Below are 20,720 nucleotides of genomic sequence, written 5' to 3' on the forward strand. Positions count from 1 at the left end.
TTGGGTAGGTGTTATTTACTGCATGTGTTGGTGGTTGATGTTTTGGTATCAGCACTTGTGGTTGATTTATGTATATTAGGTGGAAGTACTCGATTTCAATTTTTTTTGGTATTGTCAGTTGTATTTGAGCTGCATAGGTCATGTGGAGCGTTAGATTCCAAAGTGTCGTCGTAGCGGTGTGTGTTTTGTTATTGTGAGTTGCTGTTGACCTATATAGGTCAAGGGGAGTGTCCAATTCCAATTTTTGTTGTTTTAGGTGTTGGTTTTGTGGTAACGATAGTTGCGGTATGATTATAATTTTTGGAGTAGTTTGTTTTTATGGAGGCCAACAGGAACGGGAAACAACTCTTGGATTTCTGTGCCAGTATGGGCTTAGTAATCACAAACTCCTTTTTTAAACATAAGAACATTCACCGGTATACTTGGGAAGGCAGGGGAACCAGATCTGTCATTGACTATATAATAACAGATCAGGAATTCAGGAAGGCTGTGAGGGACACGCGTGTTTTCAGGGGATTCTTTGACACTGATCATTATTTAATCTGCAGCAAAATTGGGATTGTGAGGCCGAAAGTGCAGGAGGTCAGGTCCATATGTAGGAGGATAAGAGTGGAGAAACTTCAGGATAAGGAAATCAGGCACAAGTACATAACAGCGATCTCAGAAAGGTACCAGTTAGTTGAATGTAGTCAATTACAGTCATTGGAAAAGGAATGGACAAGGTACAGGGACACAGTACTAGAAGTGGCTAAAGAATGTCTTGGAACAGTAGTGTGTAAAAGTAGGATGAAGCAAACAGCTTGGTGGAATGATACAGTCAAGGCAGCCTGTAAAAGGAAAAAGAAGGCGTATCAAAAATGGCTACATACCAGGACCCAGGTAGACAGAGAAAGTTATGTTGAAGAAAGAAACAAAGCCAAACAGATAATTGCAGCATCCAAGAAGAAATCGTGGGAAGACTTTGGAAACAGGTTGGAGACTATGGGTCAAGCTGCTGGAAAACCATTCTGGAGTGTAATTAGTCTTCGAAAGGGAGGTAAGAAGGAAATGACAAGTATTTTGGACAAGTCAGGAAAACTGCTGGTGAATCCTGAGGATGCCTTGGGCAGATGGAGGGAATATTTTGAAGAGTTGCTCATGTAGGTGAAAATGCGATCAGTAATGTTTCAGATTTCGAGGTAGAATGGGATAGGAATGATGATGGAAATAGGATCACATTTGAGGAAGTGGAAAAAATGGTCAATAGATTACAGTGCAATAAAGCGGCTGGGGTGGATGAAATTGAGTAGGAACTCATCAAATACAGTGGAATGTCAGGTCTTAAATGGCTACACAGGATAATTGAAATGGCCTGGGAGTTGGGACAGGTTCCATCAGACTGGACAAAAGCAGTAATCACACCAATCTTTAAACATGGAAACAGAAAAGATTGTAACAACTACAGAGGTATCTCTTTAATCAGCGTTGTGGGTAAAATCTTCTCAGGTATTGTTGAAAGGAAAGTGCGAGTATTAGTTGAGGACCAATTGGATGAAAATCAGTGTGGGTTTAGGCCTCTTAGAGGTTGTCAGGACCAGATCTTTAGCTTACGGCAAATAATGGAGAAGTGTAATGAGTGGAACAGGGAACTGTATCTATGGTTTATAGATCTAGAAAAGGCATATGACCGGGTTCCTAGGAGAAAGTTATTGTCTGTTCTACAAGATTATGGAATAGGAGGCAAACTTTTGCAAGCAATTAAAGGTCTTTACATGGATAGTCAGGCAGCAGTTAGAGTTAACGGTAAATTGAGTTCATGGTTCAGAGTAGTTTCAGGGGTAAGACAAGGCTGCAACCTGTCTCCACTGTTGTTCATATTATTTATGGATCATATGTTGAAAACAATAGACTGTCTGGGTGAGATTAAGATATGTGAACACAAAATAAGCAGTCTTGCATATGCGGATGACTTAGTTGTGATGGCAGATTCGATTGAAAGTTTGCAAAGTAATATTTCAGAGCTAGATCAGAAATGTAAGGACTATGGTAGGAAGATTAGCATCTCAAAAACGAAAGTAATGTCAGTGGGAAAGAAATATAAACGGATTGAGTGCCAAATAGGAGGAACGAAGTTAGAACAGGTGGACGGTTTCAAGTACTTAGGATGCATATTCTCACAGGATGGCAACATAGTGAAACAACTGGAAGCGAGGTGTAGCAAAGCTAATGCAGTGAGCGCTCAGCTACGATCTACTCTCTTCTGCAAGAAGGAAGTCAGTACCAAGACTAAGTTATCTGTGCACCGTTCAATCTTTCGACCAACTTTGTTGTATGGGAGCGAAAGCTGGGTGGATTCGGGTTACCTTATCAACAAGGTTGAGGTTACGGATATGAAAGTAACTAGGATGATTGCAGGTACTAGTAGATGGGAACAATGGCAGGAGGGTGTCCACAATGAGGAAATCAAAGAAAAACTGGGAATGAACTCTATAGATGTAGCAGTCAGGGTGAACAGGCTTAGATGGTGGGGTCATGTTACACGCATGGGATAAGCAAGGTTACCCAAGAGACTCATGGATTCAGCAGTAGAGGGTAGGAGGAGTCGGGGCAGACCGAGGAGAAGGTACCTGGATTCGGTTAAGAATGATTTTGAAGTAATAGGTATAACATCAGAAGAGGCACCAATGTTAGCACTGAATAGGGGATCATGGAGGAATTTTATAAGGGGGGTTATGCTCCAGACTGAACGCTGAAAGGCATAATCAGTCTTTGATGATGATGATGATGATGTTTGTTTTTATTTTGTGGTATTGACAATTGCGGTTGAGCTATGTAGGTGAAGGGAAGTGACAGATTCCTGTTGATATTGTAAGTGTAGCAGAACTTGGGAATTTTGTGGTGTTTTTATGTTGTCGTTTTGTGTGGTTTGGGATCATTGTGTGTGTCTGTATGTGTTTGTTTAGTTTGTCCCCACCCAAAAACCCCCAATTTCTCGTGTTGGTCCCGTTAGTTTGATTATATTTTTGGAGAGAGGTGTGTGTGTTGGTTTTATATGTATTTTCATGTTTGTTGTCGTTTATGTAATGACATCATAGGTGCCATATTGGAAACATTGAGAATGGTCGTTTCCACCATATTGGTGACGTCATGGGTCAAAGCAGATGGGTAGAATCGGACGCTTCTGTATTCCCTTACACAGAACCTTTTATTGCCAACATTTGCTTCATATTTAATGTAATTATAAGTAACTAAAATTGGTAATAGTAAGTGATATAGTACCAGAGAGCAATTTTCATTGAAGTTAAAAGTGGAAGATATCACAGCTGTGTACACCAACGTAGTTCTCACTCTTTGAGGTATATGCTAATGTGTGGATGGAGCCGGGGACTAGGTAAAGCAAGGTGGGAGCAGCTATTTATGGTATCCATTACCCTCCAGCATCTGCTGCAGTGTGTGTGTGTGTGTGTGTGTGTGTGTGTGTGCACAGAGGAAAAAACTAGTCACCACAAGGGAAACGACATACTAGTACCATCTACAAGTACCTGTAGCCATGATAGTAACCTCAATTTGGTGAGGAAGAGAGACTGCAAGTTTATGCAGGTATGCTATATTGAGCTGAAACCACTCATCGATCGAGGTCGTGTGGAATTATCAAATTGTGGTGATGCTGAGTGATATGCGTCAAATGTAGTTCCAAATATTTTCCATATGATTAGAACCTGGTAATTTAGTAGGTGAGTTGAGATGTGACTTGGGGCTTCAGACAGAGAACATATAAATGCAGCTGGATGAAGGGTGTATCCACAGCATACTCATTATGAAGATATAGAAGAAAGGGCAAAACTTTCTCACTTAGACTGTTATAATAAACATCCTGGTTTATGTTCACAGTAATTGAATGATCAAGCCACTAGTTGTCATGGTGGGGGAGGGGGTGAGACCGATCTCCAAAACAACATAGACCATCTCTGGCCTAAACTGTATGCTCTCCACACTGCAGGTTAAACACATTAGGTCTTTGATACACTAATCATCTTGAAGAGAAGCTAAATCATGACTCTTTGTACCTCAGTACAAACCTTCAGTCAACTGCTGTCTGGTTTCTGTGAGTCATTTAGCCCATTGAAGACTTGCAGTTTTATGCACCACTGTGAGCAATGATCATTTGTGAGATATCCAACTCCAAATGCCTATCGCCTGCATTTCCCTTCCCCACGCTCACTTGGAAACTATTTGAGATGGAGGTTCATTCACTGACAGCAGCAGTTCCCCTTGGCTTTGAAATGATTGTCATAGACAAGACATAACATGTTGGACAATCCACATTGATATATCAACAAAATGTAGAAGTGCCTATGCAAATGTCCAAACACAATATTTCCTTTCTGCGACATCCCTGTGTTGACTCATCTTACTGCAGATTCCGTACATACCATGTATCTGCTATGACTAATGTCACTAGTAGAGGATGACATGAATCTGTTACCAGTTCTACAACGTATGCAGCACCCCATAATAATCATTGGGCTCATTTAAGGGGTGAATAGTAGGTTCATTGAGTGTAGGTGGAGTTACTGCTTTTGTTGTCTAAAGTTATTCATGTTTTGTCTCATCTGAAGAAATATGTAAGTATATTAACAAGAAAGTACATATAATCATTTAGATCTGACATGATTTATTAGTTTGTTTGTATTTGCAGGTGTTTCCCATGGAGAATATGAATGGAAAGATCCACAGTCTGAGGAAGAAGTGTATGTATTTTACTTTAAACTTAAGAAATTAAAGTTGTATCTAAAACATTTGATGAGCAGTATCATAACAAAAACGAAAGATAAAAACATGCATTAATTTGTTTTCAGTGTTGCCTGCATTGATCAAAATACAGTCCTCACAAAGTTTATAAAGCTGGGGAAAATTAGGAACATGCGAAGCTGTACAAATCGTAGGACTGATCTTAGAAGGTGGATTGAAGAAATGCAAACCTACAGTCATAGCACTTGTAGAGTGAAAGAAAACTTTTGATGATGTTGACTGGAATATTGTTTTTGAAGTTCTAAAGGTTGCTGAGAGAGAAAGATTATCCACAAACACGTATAGACCAGAGAGTTGTTAGGAGTCGAAGGACATGGAAGATATGCTGTAGTTGAAAAGGGAGTGACACAATTTCACATGGAGCAAGCTGGGAAAGCAACCAAGGAGAAAGCTGGAGAGAGAGTTAAATTTCAGTAAAAATCAATAAATAAATAAATAAATAAATAAAGTGTAGATGTTTGCTGATGACATTATAATTCTGCTGGAGACAGCAAAGGATTTGGAAGAGCAGTCGATTGGAGCATCTTGAAAGGAGGGTACAAGACAAACAACAAAAGTAAAATGTGAGTAATGGAATGTAGTTGAATTAAATTGTGCAGTGCTACAGGAATGAGTTTCAGAAATGAGACACTAAAAGTGAGAAATGAATTTTACTGTTAGGGCTGCAAAATAAGTGATGATGGTTAAGTAGAGAGGATATAAAATGTGTATTGGCAATAACAAGAAAAATATTTCTGAAAAATTTAATTTGTTAATATCAATATAAATTTGAATATTAAGAAGTAGGATGTTTGTTTGCATTGTAGCCTTGTACATAAGTGAAATGCGGGCAATAAACAGTTCAGGCTCAAAGAATTTGAAGTGTGGAGCCATAGAAGAATGTTGGAGATGGGAAGATTGGATAACTACTGAGATGGTTTTGAATCAGATTGGGAGAAAATACATGTGTGGCACCATTTGACTGAAAGAAGGGATTAGTTATGAATAGGCTTTCACAGGATAGACTAACATGGAGCCCTGCATCAGAGCAGTTTTCAGACGAAATACAACAGCAAAATTGAAAAAAAAAAAAAACAAGTGTGTGGTGGAGCAATTCATAGTTAACTGAATGATCTAAATCTCATTGCATCATGAATTTAATTTTTTAAGTATTAGAATATTTTTGTAGTGATAGTATAGGGTTCCGGTCCCAGATTCATACAGTAATCAGGAACAGCAAGCAGGATGTGTGATGGTGAGGTCCTAGTTACATTTGAGAGTGCCAGGGGAAACTTCATTTACAATAATGCATTTATTAGGCAGTAATACTGGATTGTCTTTCAAAGCATCATGCCACAGTTGGATCAGCGGATTACGCCACACCAGCAGCAGAAAGCCGGCATGTGCAGTATGGCCAGTGCAACAAAGCATCGGGTGGTGGCAGCAGTATGTCACAGGATAGCTGTCAACTTGCGACATGTCTCTATGTACCAATCTCCAAAGTGGTCTTGCTGCATCGAAGATTTGCACTCAGGAGGTTCTTGGGGTTGGCTGTCACACGCTTTTAGGAGACAGAACGCAGCCGCATTGGTGACTGCCACAGGAACAGAAGGAGCTGCAGCAGCACCCGCTCATTCAAATGTGGATGACAAACAGCATCCAGGTCTCACGGATCAGACCTCCAGAAGGCCTACTGGGAAATGGCGGCCTCTGCGCCCCATCAGTTGTGCCTCGGAAGTTGGAAGTGCAGCTGGCAGCAGCAGCAACAGTGTCCTTCCAGCTGGACTTGTGGTTCCATAAACGATTGAAGACAGCTAGTCGTGCCAAGGGTCAACATCCATAGCCTCTCCTCTTATTGGACTGCTGCAGCTGACACTATGGCTGAGAGTATGCACTGCACAGTCATTACTCAACAGCCAGCTATTTGTTAGCAACCAGTCATTTGTTAAGAAGGGTGGGGTATTTATGTTGGCACTTCACTCACGCTCTGTGGCAGTGCGGATGGCTATGATATCATGTTTCCTGGTTTTCTCTCACTATCAGCTCTCCTAGTGACTTCGGACTTTCGCAACTTTGCCTTTCAAATTTTTTTTTGGCTGTTTCAACACCTGAATACTTAATGTTGCCTTGTACCTAGCCTTCCTTACAAAACTCTGCTTTGTCACTGGTATGATGTTATATTTCACCTTCCATGATATCATTATGCTTTACTCGCAGACCTGTGTGCTCAGTCGTTCCCCCAGTGCTGTGATAACTTCTATGTTTGCTGCAAGTTTCATGACATTTCCCTCTACTGTGGTGTACTGGTCATTGACTCAGCTGGTTTGGCTTCCAGGAGCTGTCAAGGTACAACTTGGATGAATTTTTAGTGTCAGCCGAGGATACTATCTTGGGGAGTAACAGTATTGAAGTATCCCCCGTTTCAAGATCTGGTTACAGATTCCAGATGTAGAAACATAGTAATTATCTTTTATTGAATTATTGTTGCTTCGTGTTGAGATGTAACTGATGGTATAGTCTCTTGCAGGAGCCATTAATGTGTCAGCTATATTACTCAAATCATGTCTGCTGACAATTTGAAAAATTTTCCATGAAAAAACCACACAGTGTAGTATACAGTCTCATAACTCATGCCATTTGAATAAAATTTTGAATCAACACTGTCTTTCAGTACTTGAATATGTATATGTTTGTGATTTTTTAAATGTATTTTTCTCAGTTTACATGTGTGGGATGTTTTCTTCTGCCTGTTTACACTTTCCTTTTGGTACACAAGAGTCCACAGAATTGTGCAGGCAGCCTATACTCGTTATCCCTAATCTGCCCATGTGTGAAAGTGCATATTATGATACACAAATACCTTCAAGTGAAGACATCTGCTGCTATACACTTTGATGCTCCTACTGCACACTCACAAAGTGACTTTGAGAAGAAAGAAGGTAGAATATCACAATTTGGGGCAAAGAACACGTGAATGTTTTGACAGTAAGAAATGAAACCATGTTTTTTTGACATTAGAAATATAGATTATCACAGCATTAAACCAAGTATGCAGTACATTAAAAGAATGTAGGCCACAGACAGTCGTGGAAAAAATTAAAAAGAAAATAAAAACTTTGTTCCCAGTACTACTGAGAAATATGTCATGGAGAAGTGAATGAAAAGTGGTGCTGGCAGTGAGGATGTTTACTTACAAAAAGTATAATTTGATAGACTACGATCCAGTGGCATGGATTCTTATAATTGCCCAAAACTTCTCAGACTAAGTAATTGATGTTCTCATTATCTTGTCTTGTGTTGTTAATTTCTGTTGCACAAGATCTAGTACAAACTGATAATTATACTCACTCATCCTTAATTTTGAAATGATTGTCTGTTGTCATACAGATGTTATTTTCGAAGAAATCTCAAGCTTCCCCACTCTTCCTGTCATATCATCCGTAATCGCTTTCTGTGCAAGCTGTATTGATGAGCACCTTGTGGCATGTGTAAGCACATGACTTTTCCTTTTCACTATAGTGTGTGCTTTGTTGTGCACTTCAGGGAATGTGTAAATGGGCACTTACTGGGTAGTCTAGTTGTCATACTTATTATTTTTGATGAAGGGTGGTTTGATTGATTATTCCTGCTTTCTATTTAACACTATTAATTATTTTTGTTTTGAATTTCAGAGTTAATGTGACATTCATAGATAAAGATGGAAAAGAAATAAAAGTACGAGGAAAAGTTGGTGACAATGTCCTGTATTTGGCTCATAGATATGGAATTGAGATGGAAGGCAAGTTTTGTTAGTCTTTTTTATTAAATTTATTTCTCTATGCTAATTTTAGTTGATCTGTGTGGGGCACACACTGAAGTTGATGTTTACCAAGATGTAAAAAGATGGAAGAAGCAGTGTAGTTATGCGGTGACTGTTTCAATTTTGTATTAGTAGTAATAAAATGCAGGGATTGTGCTGGATGGATAATGGCTAAAAACTGAATTAAGTGAAAATTAAAATTGGAAATTAATTGAAAAATCATAGAAATGTTTAACAGTAGTAGAAATCGAAAAGGAGAGAGAATCACAGCAAAATGATACAGAAATCGAGGGAAGTGAACATTGGAAGAAGCCTGAGAAGGTAAAAGAAGAGAGAATTTGGTTAATCATATAGGAGGAGGATGATGATGAGCTAATTTCAGGTGCAAACAAGACAAAAATTTAATGGAAATGAAGACATAGATTCGCTTGTTAGTTGGATGTTCTTGTATGGCAAAATACCATCAGGCTTGAATCACTTATTACTACAAGACTACTAATTCATAAACAGTGGTTGAGCCCACAGTGGATGGATTGTTTTACCTGTGACGTCTTAGTATCAGTGTAGACGCATGCTCTTGATCATTAAGATATAGTATTGTGTAAATTTATAAGTTGGTGTGGTGTGCATACTTGTTATGCTGGGAAATTGATACTGGTGTATTGTGAAGAGCTTGTGGATCACTACTGTGGACTAAAGAGAGATAGTATAAATATTCACTGGAATATAAGTGAAAAGACGTATTTGAAACTATTGCATCTTACATGACTTCAGCTTCTGTTAATAACAATTTTCTTTTTCACTTGTTTCTTTTAAAATCTTGTACATTAAGTAGTATACATGTGAAAGACGTTCAGATATTCAAAACCCCATTTAAACTGTTTCTCTTTTTATACTCATTATTCAAGGTAATGTATTTGCTGGTTCCAGTTTTACTGGAAAATCAGTTACTGTACTTGCCCTTTCAAACCCACCAGCTACTATTGTGTACATTAATGTTTAATGTATATTAGCTGCAGGAGAAATATTTTTCCTCAGTGGAAATATCACGTGCACATCTGTGAATGTTCATTTTTTTCTTTATGCACAAGTACTCCCACCTGTTGCACATCACTGTAAAAATATCTGCAAGTGAATGAAGCAGTGTGCAGGAGCCTGTGACCACCAGACTTTATAGAAGTTGTTAGTTGTACTCCACTCCAAAACTTATTATTATTATTATTATTATTATTATTGATATTTTGCATGGTAATTGACTTGTCAGCTTATTTACTACAACTGTTTTAACATCTTCTGTTCTGTGAGAATGAAACTGATCCCATACTGATAGAGCAGGCTTCTTTAGTAGGCGTCCAGGTCACCTCGACTGAATTTTATATATGAACGATCTCATTCCTCGTCCATTCATTCATCCAGCCTTTATTCTGTACATTGACAAATACTCCTTTTGGTAATTTTTCCTTAGGAAGCTTCTTTCTTTTAAAAGGAAAAAGTGGCAGCAGTTTTGTGCCATCAGCACAGCTGAATAAAATGACTGTATACTAAGTCTCTTCGTACCCTGAGTTTTAACAGTAATGCTTTTTGTGCCTTGGGATCCACAATTCTGTTAGAAGGCACATCTGAGATTTGCGGAGTCTCATCTAAATTTCCAATTTATGAAAGTTCAGACTTTTCTGTTTCCACTAATGACAAATCAGTGAAATTTAACAATTTTTTGTTCACATTTGTCTGGCCTCTCTCTGATATTTGTCTTGGTCTGCATACAAAGCCAAGACCTCTTCATAAATCTTGAACACCCTGATGTTGATCCATTTAAGTCGAAAATCCCTTCGTTAGAGGATATTGCTTTTGCTTGATGATCATTTTTTTAAAAAAACTGGAATTCCAGCTTGTCTGCTTTGTTAGTTGATATTGCTTCTGCTTGATGAATGATCATTTTCGTAAAAACTGAAATTCCTGCTTGTCTGTTCTCTAAAATCCAAGTAAGGAGTTCTGCTTAAAGTATGGGCCACATAGCAGTTCCAGTTGTCAGATTATGTTTACTGCAAGGTGCTTTCTTTAAAACATCTAGATTCCAGCAAGTTCTTATCATTTTTTCAGTTGGAGGTGGCCTGAAATGCCTTTCTGCAGCCCTGTTTCTGTGCTGCTTAGCATATGCAGTCAATTGAGACTTAAATGCAATAGTATAGTGATGCTGTTTTTCAGGAATATTTTGCAAATGAAACCACAGTATAGGTATGACATGAGTGGATCTTCATACTAAACACACAACAATAACTGGTGCTTGAATGAACAATGTAAAAACTGTATACAAAGGCGCAGGTGCATCCACTGAACTCTATACAATTGGAATGGTAAAAATTCACAAGGAAGCTAACAATGAATTGCTTCAAGCCGAAATGTAGAAATTTTGAATACATTTAACTTGCTACTGCCGTGTAAGACATCCAGTTTTTGGGCCTACTTTTGAAGGAAAAAAAAGGGCATCTTATAACTAAAAGTTATACCTACTTGAAAACTCCACATCATTGCGTGGTAAGAAAAACCTTGTTATCTGACATGTATTTCTGGTTGTAGTGACACCCCTAATTATAAAGATTGGCAGTTCAACTTGCAGATAACATGTTTAAATTTATGTGAAACTCATTAATTTAAAAGATATTTAGTACTGAGTTTTAGAAATAGCTCCATTTTGCGTTGGAGATTTTACCACTATGCTTGCTAAAATCCGACCTTTGCCATTAATTTTTTGTAGACCTCAGTTTTATGCACAACTGAACATACTTAGTTGATTAAGTCATTACGAATCTAAACATTTTTAAATTACTAGATCACCATGTTTTTTATAAACTGAATTTTTATCAATTCTTATAGTCCATCCTCAGCAGCAGAACCTAACCCAGTGATTTTTCAAATGATTGTGTAGTTTCCGAAATAACATTTTGTTCATATTAAATAATAAGATGTCATTCAGGCAGTCAGTCTGTGCCCAGTCCCGAGCAAGCTATCAAACTTGCAACACCCATGTCAAGTGTGCTCCCAGTGTTCTCATGCAATGCCTATGTTCAATTTGTTCATGAAAATACGTGTATCATCTACAAAAACTTAGTAATTTCAATGTTTAAAAGCTTTTAGTTAAACTCAAGTGAATGAATATTTTGACTGCATTGTGTTGTGGTTGATATGAGGTGTGGACTGTCATTGTCGTTAGAATAAGTGATTGTCGTGAGAGGTGACTTTCATTAAGGACGAAGTAGTGCAGTGTGCTTTCCTATCTGGTGGATTCTGTAAGACAATACTGTATGTGAAATGATTTTTAGTGTAAATATGAGTTGTGTTCTGTGCCAGACTTACTTTTAGTGACTTGTTAGAGCTACCACTGATTCTTGGACAGTCTTATTAGCTTGTGCTTGAGATTTTATAATTTATTCAGTGAAGTCTGCCTTTGGACTCTTGTTTGTGCGCATCGACCTGATTATGCACTATAAATCTTATGAAGTTGAAAAACTGGTCATCGTCCTAACAGTAGAAATTTGTGGGGAATAAAATGTGTGGAGAGGTGAAATCAGAATTGTGGTGTACATTACTGAGCAAGCACCATCCAGTACTCAATATTTTCAGCTTCAAGATGACAGACTGACATGCTACCAAAGAGGCGTTGGAGAAGAGACTCTGAAAATCAGCTTGGTCAACATATATCTGTTAAACTGAAAATTACAAAATAGTGAAAGATGTTGTCTCATGTGACTTATAAATATGCTCATAATTATAGAAATCATGAGTTGGAGGAAAGTTCGAGTTGAAAGGAATCAGAAAAGCCTAAAAAGTTTGGTGCCAAGCGAATGAGAGAGCTACGGCAGCATTGAAAAGGGAATGAAATGTGGTGCACAGTGATTGTGTAGCTAGCCCATCTCTCTCTCTCTCTCTCTCTCTCTCTCTCTCTCTCTCTCTCTCTCTCATCGCTCATAGAGTGATGTGGCACAGTGGTTAATGCTCTGGACTCTCATTTGGGATGACAACAGTTCAAACCCACATCTGGCCATTCTGATTTAGGTTTTCCACAATTTCCCTGATTCACTTCAGGCAAATGCCGGGATGGTTCCTTTGAAAGGGCATGGTCGACTTCCTTCCCATCCTTTCCTAATCAGATGGGACCTATGACCTTGCTGTTGATCCCTCTCTCAAATCATCCAGCCAACCAATCCCTCCCTCCCTCCCTCCCTCCCTCCCTCCCTCTCCACCCTATCCCCCTCCCACCCCCGTCTTACTGTGTAGACTGCAGTTTTTAATAATAAAATATGTAGAACAGTCATACCAAGAGTGTATGTCTTACATAGCAATATGGTAAGTTAGCACAGTTACGATAATAAGTTAGCCCAATTACCTTAAATGCTTGTGCTTCTTAGTCGTTTCTGTGTATGTTAAGGCAATTCACTCAAAAGGTGGTTTGGACACCACAGGGCTGAACTTGGGATGGTTCTATTGAGTGAGTAATATGGAGGCCTTCAGTTTAACATGGGCTCCAAATCATGGCTAAACTTAGTCCATTTCACATTGTTGAACATTACCGGAGTGAAAAGTGGCAGATAAAAATTGTAGGAACAACTGGGGAATGAACCTCAGACCATTAAACCATAAAGCCTTTCTTTGTGGGTGTATCAAATAGAAAATTTACTTCAGAAAACTATAAAATTGCTGACATGAAATAGCTAGTTGTTGTTTATTGTCGTGGGACGAAATTGCAGTACTGCCAGTGGACATGTGTAAAAGTGAAACTCTGTACCTAGCATTTGGAATTATTTGGCCCTCATTTATGGATGAAAGAGGGACAGATTGTAGAAAGTTATAAACAAAGGCTAGATCACTCAGACCTGAGGATGAGAGGGGCACACCTATGGTGAGTATGAGGATAGACAAATGGGGAGACAGCAGAGGGAGTAGGTGGTATAAGATGGCATATTGGTAAGCACTGTGGAAACTTAGTAAGAAATGAAGATGAATAGAGGGAGAGGACTGGAAAGTGGAATGAATAATGCAATTCACACACACACACACACACACACACACACACACACACACACACACACACACAGAGAGAGAGAGAGAGAGAGAGAGAGAGAGAGAGAGAGAGAGGGGGGGGGGTGGGAGAAGCAGTGAGTAGGTGGGAGAAAAGAAAATAATTGGGAAAACAAATAAATAACATATATATTAACAAAGATCAGAAAGGAAGGTAGATTGGGGTTTAATGTCCTGTCAGAAAATGGAGGAGTGGTGGCGTTGTATGTTAACAGAGATAGTCAAGGACGAGGGCAGGATTTGAGGATACATTGGGTAGGGGGTTCCTATTTCCAGTTTTCAGGGAAACAAGTTGGTAGCAGCCACTGGGATCCCATCAGTGATGCTGCAGGGCATGCACAGCAACTGGGTACTGATTGTCCCCAAGGTGGACAATTCCTTATTTTATTGTTTGTATTATTTTTATAAAGATTTAAAAGGTAAAAGATATTACAAATAACATTCAGTGTGGGCATAAGTTACTACTGTTGGGTAGAATTGTGATTCTTTGGAATTCTTGATGCCATTTTTCTTTAAAACACATTTCATCTGTTTATGTAGCATGTGGGGACCATTGTGTGTTCTGCTAGAATTCTTTGCAATCATGACTTATTAGCCTACCCATTTATCTCCCTAATTGCTACTAAAGCCAACTTTTCCTCTCCTCCACAGGAGTTCCTTGCTGTAGTTGATCACTTCTCTCTGTAGTGTGTTATTTATTCATATACTGTGATCTTGACTATTATTAGTTCTTTGTTTATAAATTTTCTAATCAGCATTCTGTGAACTTTGTGCTGATTAGCTGATTTAATCCAAGCAGTCTTGACTTGCATGATCTCACGGAGCCTGATAATAAGTAAAACAAATAATAAATGTTCCTTCTCATTTGCCATTGTTTTCAAAGCTCCCAAGTTCACCACTCTCAACCAGCAACTTTCCTTTTTTGTCAGGTTTTTTCCTATAACCTCATTTCCCATCATTGTTTTCTACTTATGTTACTATAAGAAGTAGACACAGAGAGTTAATTTCCACCTTCTTAAAATAAGGCTACGTAATTAATTTTTTGTTTGCAGGTACACATTGAAATCCCATGCCACAGTACCGTAGCATGCCACTGCACTAAGCAAAACCAAATGGCACAGCCTTTGTCTGGTTTAAAAATTGGCAGTATCTTTTTGTTTTGATTACTTTAGCAGAGTGCTATGGTATTGTCTTGTGGGATTTCAGTGTGTACCAGGACTGTGGACATGTACCTGCAAACAGATAATTCATTATGTATATTTATTTTTTTCAAGGTGAAAACTGAAACTACACTTTGTAGAATACCTTGCTATTTCACTCAAAATCTTGTAGCATTTATATCTTGTTTGAACCTTACCCCAGTACTTGCCCTCATAAGTGTATAGCCTGTTCCAGAATTTTAGTTAATTCAGATCCACTTTGCTCTTGTCATTTGGTACGTGCCTTTGCTTATTGGTATAGTAATTGCTTCCAACTTTAACTTACATTTATTCTATTTCCCATTGATCAATCTCCTTTCTCTCCTTCATGCTAATAGGCCTCAGATGGGGAGAGAGAAACTGAAGTAGAATTAGACATTGCTGCCTCAGTGGCATATTGTCCATGCCCAGCTTGCCACATTAAATTTGTCTTGTCTTGACCAAGTTGTCCTTATTACATTCATTCCATATTGAGTCCTATTATTTTCATCACACAGTTAAGTTCATAGACATACTTCCTCTTGTCTGCACGAGAAACTTGTGCACTCCCAAGAAAGATAATAAATCCTTCCATTTTATCACTTCGTGCAGCTTAGCAACTGCCTCATATACACAGATAACTGTATTTATGATCCTGAAATCATAATACTTGTTTCCAGCTGGTTACTGTAATTTTGCACTTTACTAGTCCCCATTTCCAGAGTGATTTCAAACAACTCATTTGATGATTGAAAAATCTATGGGTGTAGTGCTCTTTCACAGTATCCAGTGGGCACAGTATTTTGGTGATCAGACATGTTGCCACCTACAGGTGTGCTGACGAACTGACTTCGGGTGCAAGAGTAATTTATATCCCCTCCTCCTGTGAGCTGTTCTGTATGCTGCTCACACCTAAGGGAGTGCATTGTTATCTGAGGCAGCAACTGTATTGCCGTCTGGTGAGCGATGCCTGGCAAGGTGGCCCGGTGGCGGTAGCTTGGGTATAGTTACTCTGTCCACCCTAGCTGCCAGAGTGTTGTGTTTGCTCAGTGTCTTCTTCATTACACCCAGTACTGATTCTCAGGCCTTGCTGAGATTATAGCTGTAGTCCCAGTTTGAGATTGTCCCTGATACATATTTTCAGTGTCTTGTCTAGTGATGCTGTCCCAATATTCTGAAGTTTGTGCTAATCCAGGCAGGGTTCGTGTTCCATCGCATAAGTCATGGACAGACAGAGCTCTGTGACTGCCAACTTGTTGGGATACATAACTTGAGTGTGCTGCTGATGTTCTTGGCATCGATGTTCAGTGGTGCACACTGTTTGTCAATCTACATGTTGCCACATTGGCACAGGATCTGTTATACCCCTGCCTTCCATAAACTGAGGTCACCTTTGACTCACACCAATAACACCAAATGACATGTTCTACATCCACGAGCATCTCCTCAGCACGAATCTATGGAACGGAAAAAAAGAACCCTTGTTTTATTGGGTGGAAAAAATGCAGTTCGTACTGGGTGCCTTTTCATTGTGGGTCTGATTTTTCCTAGAAGCACGCTGTTGTGTGATAAAAAGCCAGTGTGACTTCCTCTTTCTCCTTGACTGTGTGTACTGTTCAGTCAATAACTATGTCAAGAGAAACTGAATAATCACTCCTACGATCAGACCAAATCCCCTTGCGTCACTGATTATGTGCTGCTAAGAAATGTAAGGTTAACGGTCATGACTGTGTTCCTAATATCCCTCCCATGTCCCTGTTTAGATTTAAAGACAATTGAATCATCAGTCAAACAATGGAAACTCCAGGTAGGAACCTCAAAAAATGAAGGAAGAGAGAGATTGGTACTTACCATAAAGAAGACACGTCAAGTTACAGACAGGCACTATTAAGACACTCACATGTAGCTTTTTGGCCACACCCTTCATTAGTAGACATTATATATAGACACACACGGACATGCACGTGCACGTGCGCAAGCACACACGCAAGCACACTTCACATGGCCAAAAGCTACATGTGGCTGTCTTTTAATTGTGCCTGTCTGCAACCTGACGTGTCTTCTTTACGGTAAGTAGCTTTTGCTACATTGTTGAATTATCAATCATTTAATTCAAATCTACAAGTGAGGTGTCTAGTATCTAAAATGCCAGTCACAAAATTTACAGAAATGTGTTAAAGTTATTAATTTAAAGTAGAAACAGAATAAAATTTTCACTCTGCAGCGGAGACATGGCTTAGCCACAGCCGGGGGGATGTTTCCAGAATGAAATTTTCACTCTGCAATGGAGTTTGCGCTGATTTCCTGGCAGATTAAAACTCTGCAATATACTTTCTTCCAGTAGTGCTAGTCGTGAAAGGATTGCAGGAGAACTTCTGTGAAATTTGGAAGGTAGGAGACGAGGTACTGGCAGAAGTAAAATTGTGAGGATGGGCTGTGAGTTGTGCTTGGATAGCTCAGTTGGAAGAGCACTTGCCCTCGAAAGGCAGTGGTCCCGAGTTAGAGTCTGTCTGGCACACAGTTTTAATCTGCCAGGAAGTTTCTAAAGTAGAAATTTATCACTAAGATGAAACAAGAATATACTTCAAAATCTATCATGTTTTCATCTTACAGAGCATTGAATTCTTTGTTGTGCAACAGAATGGGTGAAGGCTTACAGGCAGTGAATTCAAACCGCCATTTCAAGGAATGAATAAAAATCTTCATGCCACAGCATTTTTCTTTGGAATCTTGTGCACATAGATTATGCAGCAACATGGCCATGTCTGTAGGCAAAATAATTACTTATGTTGTATATTCTTTGCTGTCATAATATTTCATTTGTATGTTGGCAACAGCAGTCCTTCGCACAAATTTTTGTGTTCACAGGCTTCATACTATAATTGGCACAAAAACAATCCTGTTTCCTGAGCGCTTGTATTTTGTTGTTATTGTGGAGTGTAATGTGTATATTGCATCAGTGGTCCATGTGAAATGCCTGATATTGTAAACTAAATGAGAGCCAGTTGAACTAAAATAACAATGTTACTCAGTATGAATGAACAGTGTCTATCATAATAAGGGTTCTGTTAACATGTTTGATTATTTGCCTATCATTTTCTTCTTATTGTGTTAAATAGCTAAGTGAAATACAAACTTTCAGTGAGAGAAATCTTATTTTGTATATGCCTCAGTTTTCTAATGTTGTTGTTTCTGTGTTATCCAATTTGTCAAAATGCTTTTGTATTGCTATAAAGGAAAATGATTGCAGTGTCACTTTATTTTCATTTAATTGCTTTTTAACAAAATTTTGGAATTTAAAAAGAGTACATTTTCATAAAAAGAGTAAAATGTATAAAATAGTGACAAAAAGGGCAAAGTCAAAACCTAAAATAACAAAAAAGGGGGTTCATCATGAATAAATTTTCACAAAACAAGAGGGCATTTGTGACCATTGTTTTGACTGAGAGTTTGCATCCTTATTGAAAAAATAGGCTGTCTTTGACTTGGCTGGTTTTGATGCTAGATGAAATGAAATCTTTCTAACTCATCTCTGTAGTGGGCACTGCCCTTCAACCCATGGCTACATACTTCGTCGTGATGAGCCTACAGAATGTGTGGCATCATCATAACAGAATGCCATATTTTAACTGAATATTGTTTGTGTACTAATAAGAGGGCATTAAATGGTTTGACTGGAGATGTGCCTTTTATTTGAAATGATGATTGAGCAAGTGTAGCACTAGTGTAGCCCAATTGACTGCTTTTGATGTGTTAGCATGTCCCACTCTTAGCATGTCCCACTCAACTTCTCCAGTGCTATTGACGAGTAACATGGATATCATTGTTGACAACTGAGTTCTACTGACGAGTGTAGATATGCCATCATTCAGGTACCTGGATGCTGTTGATGAGTTTAATCATAGTACAGAATTTCCACCCCATAACTCAGTAGCTTTTGACAGTTTTGGCTGCTTAGTTATGTTCAGATACCCTTGTCTTTTGTGATCTCATTTTACTGCATTCAACTTTACTTTAAATCTTACTATTCACCAGGACTGATATCAGTGTTTTTCTTATCATCTGTTCAATAAAGGAAATGGCAAGTGTTTAGTTGTGAGACCATGAAGGTGTGATTGGCAGTACTGGGAGTGAATTATTCAGTGTCCTCCAGATTGTGGAAGCAACAGCCCCTGCTGTCTGTCAACAGTTGTGACACTGTATACAGTCTTGTTTCAACAAGTGGTGTAAGTGATAGTGCTTTCAAATCCGAAGAATCTGAAAGCGATAGTAACTTTTGGGATGGGTTACCAAAAAAAGACCAGCCTTAGGTCTGTGCAGATTTGTAACAACTGTAAATTTACAGCGAAGCTTCAGGTCAGAAACAAATTTTGCACCTACACTATTGTTTGTCTTGGCTGTGACAAATCTTAATGTGGCAGTAGGAGACTTTGGAGATAGCACTCCAGAAATATTCAGCACAGGGTGATTCAGGCCACACAGGTAGCCCCAGACCGGATAGAAACTCAAACACACGGTCTGTAGCACAGGAAGATGCATTAGGCAATAATGATGCAGCATTCAGCTTGGCAAGTAGCAGGGACTTCTATAGCAGTCAAAAGGTTAAAATTTTGGGGGTAATCATGACTCCCTCCCTGTTGTTGTTGTTGTTGTTGTTGTTTTGGTATTTAGTCCTGAGACTGGTTTGATGCAGCTCTCCATACTACTCTATCCTGTGCAAGCTTCTTCATCTCTCAGTACCTACTGCAACCTACATCCTTCTTAATCTGCTTGGTGTATTCATCTCTTGGTCTCCCTCTATGATTTTTACCATCCACGCTGCCCTCCAATAATAACTTGGTGATCCCTTGATGCCTACCAACCGATCCCTTCTTCTAGTCAAGTTGTGCCACAAACTCTTCTCCTTCCCAATCCTATTCAATACCTCCTCATTAGTTATGTGATCTACCCATCTAATCTTCAGCATTCTTCTATAGCACCACATTTCGAAAGCTTCTATTCTCTTCTTGTCCAAACTATTTATTGTCCATGTTTCACTTCCATACATGGCTACACTCCATTAAAATACTTTCAGAAATGACTTCCTGACTCTTAAATCTATACGCGATGTTAACAAATTTTTCTTCTTCAGAAACGCTTTCCTTGCCATTGCCAGTCTACATTTTATATCCTCTCTACTTCTACCATCATCAGTTATTTTGCTCCCCAAATAGCAAAACTCCTTTACTATTTTCAGTTTCTCATTTCCTAATCTAATTCCCTCAGCATCTCCCGACCTAATTCGACCATTCGATTATCCTCATTTTGCTTTTGTTGATGTTCATCTTATATCCTCCTTTCAAGACACTGTCCATTCCGTTCAACTGCTCTTCCAAGTCCTTTGCTGTCTCTGACAGAATTACAATGTCATCGGCGAACCTCAAGGTTTTTATTTCTTCTCCATCAATTTTAATACCTGCTCCGAATTTTTCTTTTGTTTCCTTCACTGCTTGCTCAATATATAGATTGTAGAACATTGGGGAGAGGAGAGTTGTTAAGGAGCACATTTGAATGATGAGTGGCTGGCTCTTTCTTTTTTTGGTCAAATGTTTGAGTGTAACAAAAACATGACTCCTATAAATTAGACAATAAATTCTTGTCTGATTTTTCACTGCCAAATGAGGAATGGGTAATGGAGGAAAGGTTTTTGTGTTTTCATAACCGAAAGAGTGGGAAATGGACAAAACGCGGGAACAAAATGACCAGCGTGAGAGGAATAGTTTGGCAAAAATATAGATTAAATTGCTTGCGAAAAAGGATGATTAAAGAAAACTTATTGATTTGAGGGGAAATTGAATTGTTTTGTGAAAAAATCCTACCACCTCTGTAAAAAATAAAGAAAAACTAACTCTTCAGGG

At 38.8% G+C, this 20,720-nt stretch overlaps 1 protein-coding gene across 1 annotated transcript in view; it reads left to right on the forward strand.

The window, feature by feature from the left end:
- The window catches only part of LOC126163030 (adrenodoxin-like protein 1, mitochondrial), a 68,224-nt gene that overhangs the window by 11,539 nt on the left and 35,965 nt on the right, over positions 1-20,720 (forward strand). Inside the window, exons 2-3 of the mRNA XM_049919903.1 lie at positions 4,679-4,730; positions 8,442-8,548. Of these exons, the coding sequence (XP_049775860.1) occupies positions 4,679-4,730; positions 8,442-8,548 (159 nt within the window). The remainder of the gene's footprint in view (positions 1-4,678; positions 4,731-8,441; positions 8,549-20,720) is intronic.

The sequence above is a fragment of the Schistocerca cancellata genome, chromosome 2 (assembly GCF_023864275.1).
Source record: "Schistocerca cancellata isolate TAMUIC-IGC-003103 chromosome 2, iqSchCanc2.1, whole genome shotgun sequence".
NCBI classification, from domain to species: Eukaryota; Metazoa; Arthropoda; class Insecta; order Orthoptera; family Acrididae; genus Schistocerca; species Schistocerca cancellata.